The sequence below is a fragment of the Manis javanica genome, chromosome 4 (genome assembly GCF_040802235.1).
Source record: "Manis javanica isolate MJ-LG chromosome 4, MJ_LKY, whole genome shotgun sequence".
NCBI lineage: Eukaryota > Metazoa > Chordata > Mammalia > Pholidota > Manidae > Manis > Manis javanica.
Genome location: NC_133159.1, coordinates 178,737,125 through 178,750,583, shown reverse-complemented (window position 1 = coordinate 178,750,583; position 13,459 = coordinate 178,737,125). Strand labels below are relative to the sequence as shown.

General features: G+C 59.8%; 1 protein-coding gene across 3 annotated transcripts in view; it reads right to left on the bottom strand.

The window, feature by feature from the left end:
- Positions 1 to 12,741, bottom strand: part of MGAT5B (alpha-1,6-mannosylglycoprotein 6-beta-N-acetylglucosaminyltransferase B) — a 68,219-nt gene extending 55,478 nt beyond the window's left edge. Inside the window, exons 1-2 of one of the 3 annotated variants that reach the window (XM_036997615.2) lie at positions 12,078 to 12,741; positions 8,338 to 8,450 (exon numbers count right to left, since the gene is read on the bottom strand). In XM_036997615.2, the coding sequence (XP_036853510.2) occupies positions 8,338 to 8,450; positions 12,078 to 12,145 (181 nt within the window). In that variant the 5' untranslated portion in view covers positions 12,146 to 12,741. Of the gene's footprint in view, positions 1 to 2,184; positions 2,260 to 8,337; positions 8,452 to 12,077 lie in introns of those variants that run through there. The other 2 variants (XM_073235983.1, XM_073235984.1) reach the window with 2 other exon arrangements.
- Between the last annotated feature and the right edge of the window lie 718 nt (positions 12,742 to 13,459).

Genomic DNA, 13,459 nt, shown 5'->3' with positions numbered 1-13,459 from the left:
AACCTCTTTGGGCCTCAGCTTTGTCACTGGCAAAATGAAGCTTTAGACATTAATCTCAGGTCTGGGAGATGACAGGGAAGGCCCGGCAGGACAGTAACCCAAAACCCCAGCACCGAGGTCCGGGCAGAACTTCTGATGAGCGTTTCTGTAAGTGGGGTCAGCCACCCACCCTGCACCTGAATCTCCTCACCAGGCTGTCAAAATCCAGGCTCCTGGGCCAGAGTCTGGACCTGCTGATTCAGATCTCCAGGATGGGCCCCACGAACCTGCACTTCGCCTGCTCCCCAAGTGGTACAGGTGCACGGGGGAGGCTGCAGGCCCGTGTTCGAGGGGCTTGGGGCCCTGCTCTTCTCTGCCAGCCTTTGGGCACTAACCACATCCCCTCTCCTCTCCACTCCCCCAGATCCCACTGTAGAAAATCATTATGAGTTTGTCCTGACCCTCAAGACCGTCATGAATTTGTTTTTCTGGTGCCCAAAGATCAACTCCAGGGCTGAGGGGCAGGGGAGACCTTGTGAGGATAAAGTTAAATGGAAACAAGGTACTTCAGCTCAGATCCATTAACCAGCCCAAGATTCTCCACGATTTCCTTTCTAATCATTCCCAGTCATTAGCCCGTGCGAGCCAGCGTGGGAGAGCACCCATGCCTTCCTTTCCAAGTAAATCTTATGAAGGTTTAAACAGCGCCCACCCCCCAACAGTCCACAGGTACTCAGTTCCAAGCACTGTAACCCCAGAGCCACGCTCCAAACCTCTCATAACAAATGAGCTGAGACACGGAGTCCCAAATGCTTCTGGGGGTTCCTAATCTGCCAGTGGTGGGGGACACCTTAGGTTGGGCTCCCCCGAAGCAGACCCCAAGACATGGGTTAAGGGCAGCTCATTCACTTGGGAGGTCCCCAGTTGGGCAGTGGGAGGTGACACAGAGAAGGGGAGGGAGCCCGGAGAGGCGCACCACCACGCTGCAGAAGCCAGCGGCGCTGAACCCCAGGGGTGAGGGACACAGGGCCCGTGCACACCGTCTCCCACCAGCCGCTGCGTGAGGGCTGCTCCCAGGGACGGCCGCGTTCTGGTACTTCCGCCAGCCAGGGGGTGGCAGGGCCAGCCAGCTCCAGCGGCTCCAGGAAGGCCTGGCAAAGGCCTGCAGGCACCAGCAGCCGCAAGGCTGCCCTGCACGTGGGGCCGGGAGGGCCAGGGGTGTGAGCCCAACGGTCTGCTTCCCAGGAAAGAAAGGCGGGGCCCAGCAGGTCAGAGGGGGCGGGAGAGGGACCCCTGGGCTCTTGCCCGCCTCTGCCACCGACTGCCACATGGGCGACGGAGAGCCATGGCAATACTCTCAGCCTCAGCGTCCCCAACTCAGGCAACACCCTCAGGCCCTGTCTGCAGCCCAGCATCTGCGCCAGGAAGGGGGCAGGAGAGCATGCAGGCCACTGGGAATGAGAGGCACAGGCGGGGAGAGAGCGGCAGGCAGGAGGGGCTGGTCTCTGCTCCGGGCCTGGGACTGAGCTGAGGAGAGGGCGCCCAGAGAAGCTCCATGTTCTGGGGCCCTGTGGATAAGATGAGGGTTCCTGTGGTCGGGATTCTCACCTGGCCCTGGCTGACTAGCTCACTGCACACCTGTGGGCAATAGATGGCTGTTGACTCTATATAAAGAGCCCCGCCCAGTGCTCTGGGCACCACACGGTGGCAGGGCTGCCCGGCTGCAGGAGAGCAGAGCAGAGGCTGGAGTGGTGGCAGCACTGAGGACAGAGGCCCAGAGGACGGCTGTGCGGGATGACTGTGCAGAGAGGCCCCAAGGACAGCTGTGCGGACAGAGGGGCCCAGAGGCAGAGACCAGCCTGCTGCCTGCAGACTTGCTCTGAGTGAATGGAATTCTAGTGACTGACCTGCCACCTGGAAATAAAGTTGGGTATAACCCTTTCACCCCGAGAACATTTTGCTGTCATTTTCTTTGGTCACATTGAATCCATAGTGAACTTGCCCGGGGCTGAAACCCATTGGCCAGACAGGCTGCTTGTGACGTTTCTACTTTGCTTGTTGTCCCCATCTCCCCGGCTCTAGGCCTGGACCAGTGGCTGCCACCGCTTTCTCACACTAAGTCACCTCCTGGCTGGGTTCCCGTGCCAGCCAAGCCTGCCTGAAGTCAGAAGGGAGGCCACCAGGAGCAGGGGAAGGTTCACTCACATGCCTTGGAAGTGCCAGCTGGGCATCAACTTCGGAGCGGGGAGGAGCCGCAGTTTTCTTAAAAAGCCAGGCTCCCTGACTCCAAAGAAAAGAATGGGCATGAATGGGCAGGGAAGAGAGGGGCCACGGGGGAGGAGGGGGGAGGACACGCACATGCCCAAGCGCAGAGTTGCCCAGGCCCCTCCGGGCTGTTCCGAAGGAAAGATGGAGAGCATCGCTGTCTCCGCCCCCCTCCCCATCCCACTGGAGGTCTTCCCACCTCCCCTCTGGGAAAACGGGGTGGGGCTTTAAGAAATCAGCTAGGATCAGGCCGGTGCCCCGGAGGGTTAAAGGGAGCAAACAGGTTCCTCCCGCCCCCGCGCCCCATTCACTGCTCAGTCAGCCATCAATCAAACATGATTTAAATACTCCCTCTCTCCTTCCGCTCCACAGAGCTACTGGCAACAGTCTCTTTCAAACTGCTCTCAAGCCTGAGACCCCCCACCACCGGGTCCACCATCCAAATGCAACACCTAACTTTCAACCAGCAGGTGGAGGGCATCAAACGAGGGGACTTCCCGCTGATGGAGGGCAGGCACCTGAGACAAGCACCCTCCAAGGACGCCTGCACTTTTTCTCTCTTTAAGTGCGTGACTTTAAATAAAACTTTTGCTCTGCTTCACTTCTGCGTCTCTGCCCTTCAATTCTCTGTTGTGGCGGGACAAGAACCAAGGAAAATAAACTCCACCTCCCTAACAGCTTCACCTGGTGCACAGGGAGAGCCTGAGACGCCGCTGCCCGGCAACACTGTCACTTCAGCTAGAAAACAGCAGGACATCAGATGATGGCGGGGTGGGCCTTATACAACTTGTGCTGCCACCTGATGGGCGTCCTGGAGTGTGGTGTGCACTGCCTGCCTGGCCTCAAGGGGAGCCCTGATGAGCCCCTGCTCACAGCTGAGGCTGGGGTGGCCCCTTCCCCAGAGGGAAATGACTGGGTGGGCGGCCTGCCCCTTTCCTTCTCTGGGCCTCAGTTTCCCATCCCGTAAAACAAAGGGGTTGGAGTTACTGAGCTCTGAGGCTCTATCGGCTGGGACCCCTGTTTCGGCTCTTCCCCTAATTGCCTCTAGAGACTAGGGTAATGCGGTAGGAGAGAACTGTTCCCATAAAAGCTGGCAGAACCCACTTAGGGAGAAAGCTCTGTTCGGTTTTGCTAAACCCCTGGGCAGGCCCAGAGCAGAGTCGGGATGAGCAGTGAAACAAAGAGAACTAAATGACTCTGCATATTCAAGTAGGAAGACGAGATGGTCCCATATCAGCCTGGAGACAAGGAGAGACCTGGGGCACAGGAACATGGGGTGGGAGGGCAGGGGTGCAACTGGCTCTGAGCAGGATGGGGGAAGGCCCCGCTGCAGGGATGGCCCGGGGCTCTGAAAGGCAGGGATGCAAGAGGGCACAGTCATCAGCTTGCCCTGACCCCATTACCCCCATGTCTGTTCAGGGGGCTCAGGGGGAAGGGGTGCCCTCCCCACTGGGGAGATGTGGAGGACACAGAGGAAGCAGAAGGGGAGACGCCAAGTAGGATAATCTGACAGAACCGAGAGATCAGAGCAAGAGGTGACCAAGGAAACACAAGCCCCTCAAGAGTCCTGGAGACGTTCGGGGGTTCTGGATTGCCTTCCACAGGAAGGATTAAGGCAATTCTTCAACATCGAGAGTGACCTCAAAAGACTGCAGGGCTTATGGATGTGGATAAGGAGACAGATCCCCCCTCCAGGATGGGTCTGCGTGGCCGCCTCCATCGGGAAGGACCAAGACCACAAGTCCCTCTCCAACACCTGGGCTCAGGGGCGGCTCCCATAGTCCACACGCACCACAGGACTGTGGGGGCTCCTGAGACCTCAGGGGCACCCCCCCCACCATACCCGAGGAGCTCCTGGGGCACCAAGCACAGTTTCTGCCCCGGACGAGGCAGGAGATGGGTCTCCAGGAGGGAGCAGGCCCTGCACAGCCGGTCCGGCTGGCCCTCTCCACGCAACAAGCTCCCTGGACGTCAACAACCCTGAACTGTCAAAGAGCCAAGCTCCTGACATGGCTCAACCGGGGTCACCTCGCTGCACTTGGCACCAGCTAAATGGAAATGCATTTAATGTGAAGCCCCAGCAACATATCTCAGAACTCACACATGTTCCCTCCATATTTCCACATAAATAAGGAAAGCTGGGATGCTGAGAGATATACATGGGTCCTCACCTTTACAGACAGGGGTGCTTGATCACCCAAGGCCCACCCCCCCTTCAGATGTGCTCCTGTTTCTCTCTGTCTCTCCTCTCCTCCTTTGTCCCCCTTCGCCCCTTCCTTGTCCCCACTCCCACACTTTCCACCAGTTCCTGGAAACTGAAGGAGCCACCACCTGGCCAGTGAGAAGGGACCTCCCTGGCTGTGCCCTGAGATGGGGACTGTGACTTGGCGTTTGGGCAGCTGGAGAAATGAGTGCTTTCATCCCTCTGCCCACGGCCACCTCAGGAACCAGCTGAGGCTGTCAGAGGTCTGGACAGCAGGGGGACAAAGGAAGGCCCTGGACGCTGGCCCACCCGCCCATCGCCAGCCTCGGCGAGGAAGAGCCCAGAGCTCCTCAGCACTGCGGTCCAGGGCCAGAGCAGCCCCAGAGCAAGGAACTATTCCGATATTCCCCAGGTTCAAGTGGGGGTGGGGGTGGGAGACAGGAGGCCTGGCAGGGCCAGATCACAGGGGGACCTCGGGGCAGGTAGAGGCAGCTGAGCCGAGGACTTCCAGCCTGCAGACCTCCTCCAGAGAGCCTCTGCCCTGCACTTCTTAAACAGAAGGAGCTGCCACTCGTGCTCCGGGGAATCTAGGCAACACTGGGAAGGAAGCCTCAGATGCAACTGCACGTCCCCATTGCTAGGAGGGGAGCAAGTTCTCCCTAGAGCAGGAGGGGAGGGCGAGCTGCTGGCAAGGGAGCAGGCAAGAGTCCTCCCCAGGGCCAGTCCAGGCCCACTGCAGCAAGAGGGAGTTAGTTCAGCCTCCTCCGACTCGGGCTTCTCCACTCAGTCTCCTTCTCCCCTGAATCTTAAGACGAGCGAGCATAGCATGAGATGTCTGCCACAGTTGTACCCCTAAACTAGAGAACGTTGTCACCAAACGTAAACTGGCCCAGAGGGGGACCCAGAGCCTCCCAGGGAGACCACAGTCGGTAAGAGGCAGTGGCAGCTCTCCTCCTTGCGGAGAGAGCCCTGCCCCTCCTGCCCCTCTAGCCACGTCTGCTGCTGCTGTGGGAGCCCACTGCCCCCACAGGCTCAACAGAAGAGGAGAGGAGAGGTCGCAATCCACGGGGGCTCACACAGGTGTGCTGCCCAACGCAAGAATTTTATTTCTAAACGGCAGGACCCCAGTAGACGCTATCCAAAAACCCAGCCCTGCCCATGACCTCCAGTATCCCTCCCCAGACCCCTCGGCAGCTGCCCTGTGGAAATCCCAAACCCTCCCCTGGGCAGCTCCCAGAAGAAATGCTTGCCCCTCCTTCTTCAGGGCTGCCCCAGGGACAGTGTGGGGGTGTCATCTGAGGAGTGTCTCTTGCAGGGTCAGGATTTTAAACCCACAACGCAACTTTGGGGCTCTTCCGAGTCCCTGATTTGGGTCTTTCCAAACAAATCAATTTAATCCAAGGGCATGAAAGAAATTGAGGGACAATAATAGAATCCAGCTAAGAACTGAAGCAGGGTCAGTTCTCTGGGGTCCTCAGAGGCCTCCCTCATCCTCCTCCCGGCCTTCAGTTCCATATTTTAGCACTTAGCTTCCAGCCCAGGGACCGGGAAGTGGACAAAGGCTTTGACCTGGCTAAACCTGGTCTGAGAACTAATGTAAGAACAAGCAGGAGACCCAGCACCTCCACTCCCAGGGGTGGCCCACAGCAACGCCTGCCTTGTCCCAGAAGACACACACAAGGATGTTCAAGGCAGCACTATTTACAAAAGCCCCAAACTGGAAACAACCGAGTGTCTACCAACAGCAGAGTGGATAAATGTGACAGCATCTGCACACCACGGGACGCTAAGTAGCAGTGCAAACAAATGTCTACGGCCGCACGAGAGATGGACAAGTCTCTCAGACATACTATGGACAAAGCACACAAGAAAAACCTGTTTCGTGGTTCCACTCTCATAAAGTCCAAAACCCTGTCAAAACTCCTCTGCACTCTGAGAAGTCGGGGTCCTGGCACGCTTGGAGAAGTGAATGGGGGAGCGTGAAGGCACCTCTGGGGGCTAATCACACTGTTTCTGATCTGAGCTGCCAGGTGACTTGGGTGGGTTGTCTGTGGATATTATATGCCAGTGGAAAGTTTCAGCGCACGCACACATGTACAACTGCATGCCTGGGGTGAGTCCTCTCCCCTCCATGGCTCTGCCCACCCCTAAGACACAAGACCTGGTTGGAGATGGACTCCTACCCTCTCTACCTGGCAAAACCGCACAGTGCAGGGCCTGGCGGGGTTCCCCCAAGCCCCTTGCACCCTGGGCCACTGGGCCCACCCCCTGCCAGGATGCGGCCCCAACCGTCCCAGGAAATGAGTAGAAGACCCGAGCCCAAGCTCACCCTCCTCCCCCCGCCTGATTCCCATCTCTCGGATGCCTGATCTTTCTGGAGGCCCAGCTTCCTCCAGCCCCTTGCAGCAGCTCACCCTGACACACATGCGCCCTTTCCAGGAGGGGCGCCCAGGTAGCTTGAGCATTGCTCCGAACACCCCATCGCCCCAAGTCCTCCTCCCCTCTCCTCTACCCCCGTCATGACCTGCAGGACCCCTCCCAGGCCTCCCCCCAGGTCCCAGCCCTCTCCCAACCTCAACCCCGAGGCCTCTCCTGGCACCTCCTGGTCCCTTCTCTAAATATCCTGTACCTCCATGCCCCCAACTCAGAACTCAGCACAGCCCTCAAGTATACATGGAGCTTGCACTGTTCACAGATGGCTGCTTAAGACCCTTCATACATGTCACCTTACTACCGCCTCATGACCAGCCGGGAAAGTAGGTGTTATCATCGCCGTTTGTTGGAGGAGAGAACAGAGGCTCAGAGAGATGGAAGACTCTCTGCAAGTCAAGAGATGGGATAAATTAATTTACATTCAGGCTTGAATGACTAATAAATGTGAAATGCCTGCCGGGAGCTGTTGCAAGTTTAAAGACGTGCATGTGAAACCGAAGGCATGAATCTAATGATCAGACTCCAGATGGTATAACAAGTACCCCTCAGAGCACCCACCTAGGTAACAACCTGCTTGAGGATCGATTTGTCCTTGGCAACAGGGGAGCCAGGCGGCTGGCCTGAAGTTTGAGAAGGTGGACTTCTAATAGGGACTTCCCCAGGGGGCAAGGGGAAGCCCACAGAGCCAGCCCCTGAACAGTTCCAGAAATTCTATTTGCCTCAATTTCCCCACTATGTTCCCCCTCCCCACTGACACACTGCACAGGCCTCCTTGAGCAGGATTTGAGGGAAGCAGGGCCCACCTTCAGGAGGAGGCCCCCCGGGTCACCACCATCAGACCCCATGCATGGGAGCTCATCAGTCCAGTCCCTGAACAGAGCTGCTTTCCTTCTCTGCAGGTGACTTAAGTGACTTGGCCAATGGCCGACAGCTGGTGGATGATGAACCAGGGTACAGACCAGGCCATCTGGTCTCCAAGGCCCAGGCGCTGAACCTCCATTCCACTGCCTCACAAGTTTCATGCAGGCGAGGAGCCACGAAGGTCCAGACTGTGGCCCGAGAGTTCACAGGCAGGACCCGAGAGCCTGCAGCCAGGCCTGCACTCTGCTCCCCGCCGTGAAAAGGCAAAGAACATGTGTCTTAATGAGACAGGGGTCAGAGACCTGCCCACACACGTCAAAGGAGCAAGTCAGGCAGCCTCTCCTGCTGCCAGGCAGACCCGGACCCAAAGGTCCTTCCCTGGCCGAGGCCAGGCCAGAAGGAGCCTGCTGACCACAGCCAGGACCGAAGCTAAAACAGTGGGCAAGGTCACCAAGCCCAAGCCCAAGCCCCTCTGTGCTCACACATCCACCGACGACACAGCCAGTTTCCTTCGGACAGAGTCTGGGAAAGCACCTCTCTCTCCTCAACCCACAAACACCTGCACCCCTTTCTGACCCCACTCCCCACCAAGATACCTTCTGTGCGGACGGTGAAGGGGGAATCCCCGGGGCGCCGGGCCGAGAACTGGCCTCCCAGAGACGTCATCAGGAAACAGAGTGAGAAGAAGCCGATGCCCAGGACGAAAAGCCTGCAGAGAGCAACACAGCCGGTCAGGGGCAGCTCAGCGGCACGCATCCCTGTCTGGCAGCGGCTCCATGTGGATGAATGGATGCATAGACAAAAGCATGAAAAATCGGGGGCTGAGCTCTAGGGCCGGGGGTCTCCCATCGCCACAAGGAGCTGGCCGTGAGCCTCACACAAAACCATGAGGGACGATGATACCCACGTAGGTACAAGGCTGGCCAATTTCTAGCCTCCAGACAGAGCCTGGCTCACTAGCAGAGGTCTCCAAAGCATTGTCCCCAGCCAGCAGTATTAACACCACCTTGGAATTATTAAAAATGCAAATTCCTGGGCCCCAGTCCCAAGCTTACCGAATCAGACACTTGGGGGTGGTACAAGCAGTGTGTGTCATTAACAGACTCTCCAGGTAATCCTGATACACGCTAATGTTCGAGAACCTGAGAACTGTTGGTATACATGGAAACAGCAGGGCCTGATTGATGCCAGCCAGAGGGCAAGTAACTGGCGCAGACAAAAGCCACCTGGACCCCATCGAGCACCTGGGCCCTGCTCAGCACTGTGTAGGCAAACCTTGCTGCAGCGATCAGTCAGGAGCCTGCTTGAATACTTCCTTACCAGGTTCAAGGGGGTGTCAAGTGCCCCCTGTCCCTACCAGATGGTAAGGTTTGGAAGGGCAGGATATGAGGCTGTCTCCTGTGTCCAGACTCTCCCTAACCCACATCTTCACCAGGCAGGCACACTAGAGGTCGGCAGCCTGCACCATGGACCGGTCCGAGTGAGCGGGCACATGCATGGGGTTTCATACAGTGTGTGTGTTTTTGCACCGGTCAGGAGAGATGGCCAAAACATGACCCTTGTTCATTCCATCAACACGGAGTTATTGATTATCTACCAGGTTCCAAGCACTAGCGTAACCCCAGAGGTACAGCAGGGAACCCCAGGCCCCTGCTATTTCCATTCTAGATCCCAGGCCCCAAACAGGAGAACTGAGCTCACCAGCCCAGCGCTGGAGTGGCCAGAGGTGTGAGCTGTTCAGGGACCTTGACTCTATCAGATGACTCGATGAGCTGGCCAAGCTAAAGGCTAGCCCCATCCCCACCAGCCAGGGGAGGAAGCCCAGAGCATGTGGGGCCAGGCTCACCACAGGGAGCCCCCCAAGACATGCCAGAGACCTCCAGCCCTCCACCCTCTAGCTTCAAACCCCACATTTGTGTCTCTATGCAAGACTTGCTTTATGCATTTTAATCTTCATTATTTGAAACTGGCAGAGCAGTATTTAATTAAAATTTGGTCCATTAAAGAAACACATAATTGCAAAAGAAAATAAAAACACAACAAAATTCCCAACACATATTTAAAGGAAGCTGTTAGAGATTAAATCAGAGAGGAGACGGAACCCAAAAGAGAGTGTGCTGGGGGCTTCCTCCAGGAGATGACAGGGAGGACAGATGGGATGGCACAGAGGACACTGCCCCCTCACCTGTGAGGGGCTCCTCGTGGCCTGGGGAGGGGGCAAGGCCAGGGTATCCCCAAGATAAGTTAGGTTGGTCTCAGGGCAGAAGCCAGAGGGACAGTGGAGGAGAGGGGGGTCCCACACCCAGGAAATTCTGGGGGAATCACTGCTTGTCCTCCCAGCCTGAGGAAAGGACAGGCCCCTCAAGTATCTCGTTCCTCACTCCCCTACCCCCGTCCCTCAGCTATGGGATCGTATTTAGAGCTGGGGGCCCAGGTCTAAAAACCTGCTATGAGAAAGGCATCTTTAAACTCAGCACAGAACTTGAAGCCCCTAACACTCTGTATCTGCATCTCTCTCTGCCAGACCCCAATCCTGAGGCCATTTATAGTAGATGCACGTTAAAATGGTTTTGTCCACCCATGTATCCATTCGAGCAACATTCTGGGAGCAACTGCAGAATAACAGCCCTGCCAGAGGATCTGGGAAAACCACAGGGAACAGGGCCCCTAGCCCACCCTTAAGGATTAACAAGGAGTAATGTGACAGGGGGCCAGCCCACCCCCATCTGAAGGTGGACACAAACACTCCCGGGTGGCGCTCAGCCTCCAGGCAGCCTGGGGAGATGCGAGGTGAGGTTATAGGCTTGAGGGGCAGGGAACCCCTGCAACTCCCGATTCTGCCTTCAGATACCAGCCTGAGAGAACTGGGCTAAGACCCCGGAGGGAATGGGAACGGCGCTGTCCGTGGTGCTGGCTCCCAGCCGCTGCCTCACATGTGCCGGTAAATGTACAAAGTCGGGTCAGTGGCTGGACTTCCCGTGACCTGGAGGGCAGGGCTGGCATGGGTGGAGAGAGAAGGGGCAAGGACCTTCTCAATGGTGACAGTCAGCCAGGGAGTTGAGGATTTCCCTGGAGGGGCAAAGCCCTTTCCAGAGAAGCCTGCTTGCCACCCTGCTTCTCATGGGAGCCTTAGGTGGGGCCCCTGCCACCTCCCAGTCACCTGCCCAAGGCCGAATCCTGGGGAACCCCAGCTCTACGGTTTTCCCGCATCCTCCAGACAGTGGTACCAGAGGCTGTCTCCTCAACCCCACACAACAGGCCTGGCCCATGCCCCTGGCTGGACGTGCTGGACATGCTTGAGAGGCTGGAGCCCCGTAAACCTGGAGGGAGACCAGCAGGGGCGCCTGGGAAAGGTCGGAGCTCCAGCCCTGGGCCTGGAGGGGAGGGTCACAAACCCAGCCCCTCCCTCAGCCGAAGCTCCACCTGTGGCTGCGGCAGGAATCCCACCCCCCAACCTTCCCTTGGCGTCCTATGCCACCCAGTCCCTGGATGAGATGGCACTCCCACCCAGCTGGGCGCCCCCTCCCAAACAGGGCTGCAGGCTGGGTTCCTCGGGCTCTAGGGAGGGGAGGGAGCTGCTCTGGTACCGTCCGGCTCTGGAGGCCCACAGGGTGGTTTCAACAGAGCCTGGACGGCCCCACACGGCCCCAGCCCTGCTGGTTATGGCAGTCTGAGATCGGAGTGTCAGGGACGGGTCTTGGTCTCCATCCTGCCTCCATGCTCCGGGAGGTCCCAGCTCCTGCGGCCCTGCCCACTCCTGTTCAAGGCTCAGGACTGGGGTCGAATTCCCAGCAGAGGGGGTCCTTGCTCTAATCTCTGGGACCCTCCCACTGGACACAGACCCGCACCCCGCCGCGACATGGGGAGTGCACGCAGACGGTGGGCGTTAAGGGGCTGGCACAGATGCAGGGGGTGGGCGAGCCAACCCAGGGCTGGACGGGCACACTGGGTGGGGGTCCCGCCACGCACAGCGCTCTAACTTCCCAGCCGGGGTGGGGCAGCTGGCGAGGTGGGGAAGGACCCGAGGGGCAGGGCACCTTGGCTGGGGCAACTTCCTGTACCAGGACCACAACCTGGGTGCAGTCTGTCTCCACGGCCGCCTTTGCACACCGAGTTCTCTCCAGCCTACACCAACTCGGGGCACGTCCCAGAATCACACACCCCTCCCCATACCCCGAGCCCCAGCTCCATCCCTTTCCCAGCCCCACGAGCCATCACCAAGGGTTGAAACAGGACAGCCCCCTCTGCCACTGGGACGCCCCCGTCGCGGGGTCCGACCTTGTCCCCCACCCCTTGGGAAAAAGACCTCCCCGCGCCAACCCGGAGAGAACTTTACCGAAAGGGTCTCAGGGTGACCAGGCATCTTCTGACCATTATCTTCCCATCGGGGTTGACTGTGATCATTGTTCAAACTTGTCCGGCGATGAGTCGCGGGCGAGGCCGGACGCACCGTCCGGGGCCCTGCGCCCACCGGTCCCGGCGGCGAACCGCTGCGGGCCGTAGCCGAGTGCGAGCGAGGCGGGGCTGCGGGGGCCGCGGCCCGCGGGGTTGGCACGGCCTCGGCGAGCAGGGGAAGGGGCGCGGCGCTGCTGCCGGAGGGCTGCGAGGGCGCCCGGCCGGGCGGTCCTGCGTCTCTGCTTCCCCGCTTCACATTTTGGGGGCCGGGAGGCGGCGCGCCCCCCGACCGCCGGCCGCGCGTCTGCCTGCTCGGGCTCGCTCTCCGCGCGGGACGGCGCCGCGGCGCGCAGACGGGCTCCCCGCCGCGGGCGCCCTCATCCCCGGGCCCGCGCCCTCGGTGCGGGCTAGAGGCGGCCCCGGGCCCGCGTCCCCACCGCCCGCGCCTCCGGGCCGCGCCGCTCCCCGGCCCCGCGCCGCGCCGCGCCCATGGCTCTCGGCGAGCGCGCCCGCCTTGCCGCCCGCCTGCGCGCTCGCCCGGCTGCCCGCGCTCGGGTGTCGGCCGTTCGATCCCGCGCCGCGCTACGCGTGGAGGCGCCGCATTGTTTCCTCGGAGGCGGCGGCCGAGTCCCGCCCGGCTGGGACGCCCACTAGCGGCCACCGCGCTACCTCGGCGCGCTGGCGCCACCTGGTGGCCGCGGCCCGGCAGCGCGCCCACTCGGCCGGGGCGGGGCCCCACCCCACGCCTCACTCCAGCCCTGCAACTTTCCTGTCCAGCTGGGGCAGCATCCCTGGCGCCACCAGCCCCGAGGGAGGTCCCGAGGGCGGCTTCGGCTCCTGTAAAGCAGAGACCGGTGCCTTCTGCCCGGGGCTAGGCCCTCCATCCGGCTGCAGCCTCTGTCACCACAGCGGGCCTCTGCACCCTCCCCTTCACACCCGCTCTGATACTGCTTTGCAACCCTCACCCATCCTCTGGCCCTCTCTGGTCAGAAACTGCCGCGGGTCCCCCTTGCTCCCTTTTCTGAGTCCGAACTCGGCCTGTGGCGCTCAGGCTCTTCCACCGAGCCCGGCAGCAGGGGCCCTATGTGGGCCCGGGAGCTCAGGTCCTCCACTGACCAGCAGGTGCCGCGTGCAAGTTAGGAGACCCCCCCGGCCTCGGTTTCTCCACCATGACAGAGAGTGACCAGAGTTCGCTAAGGCTCCACACACATTTCCGCGCCCGCCCCCCACACCGCCCTCCCTCCACTTCCTGAGTCTGGATATGTGTTCGCCTTGGCGGGCAGAGATGGCTCAGCGGCCCCTGTGAGCCCAGCGGCCAGCCCA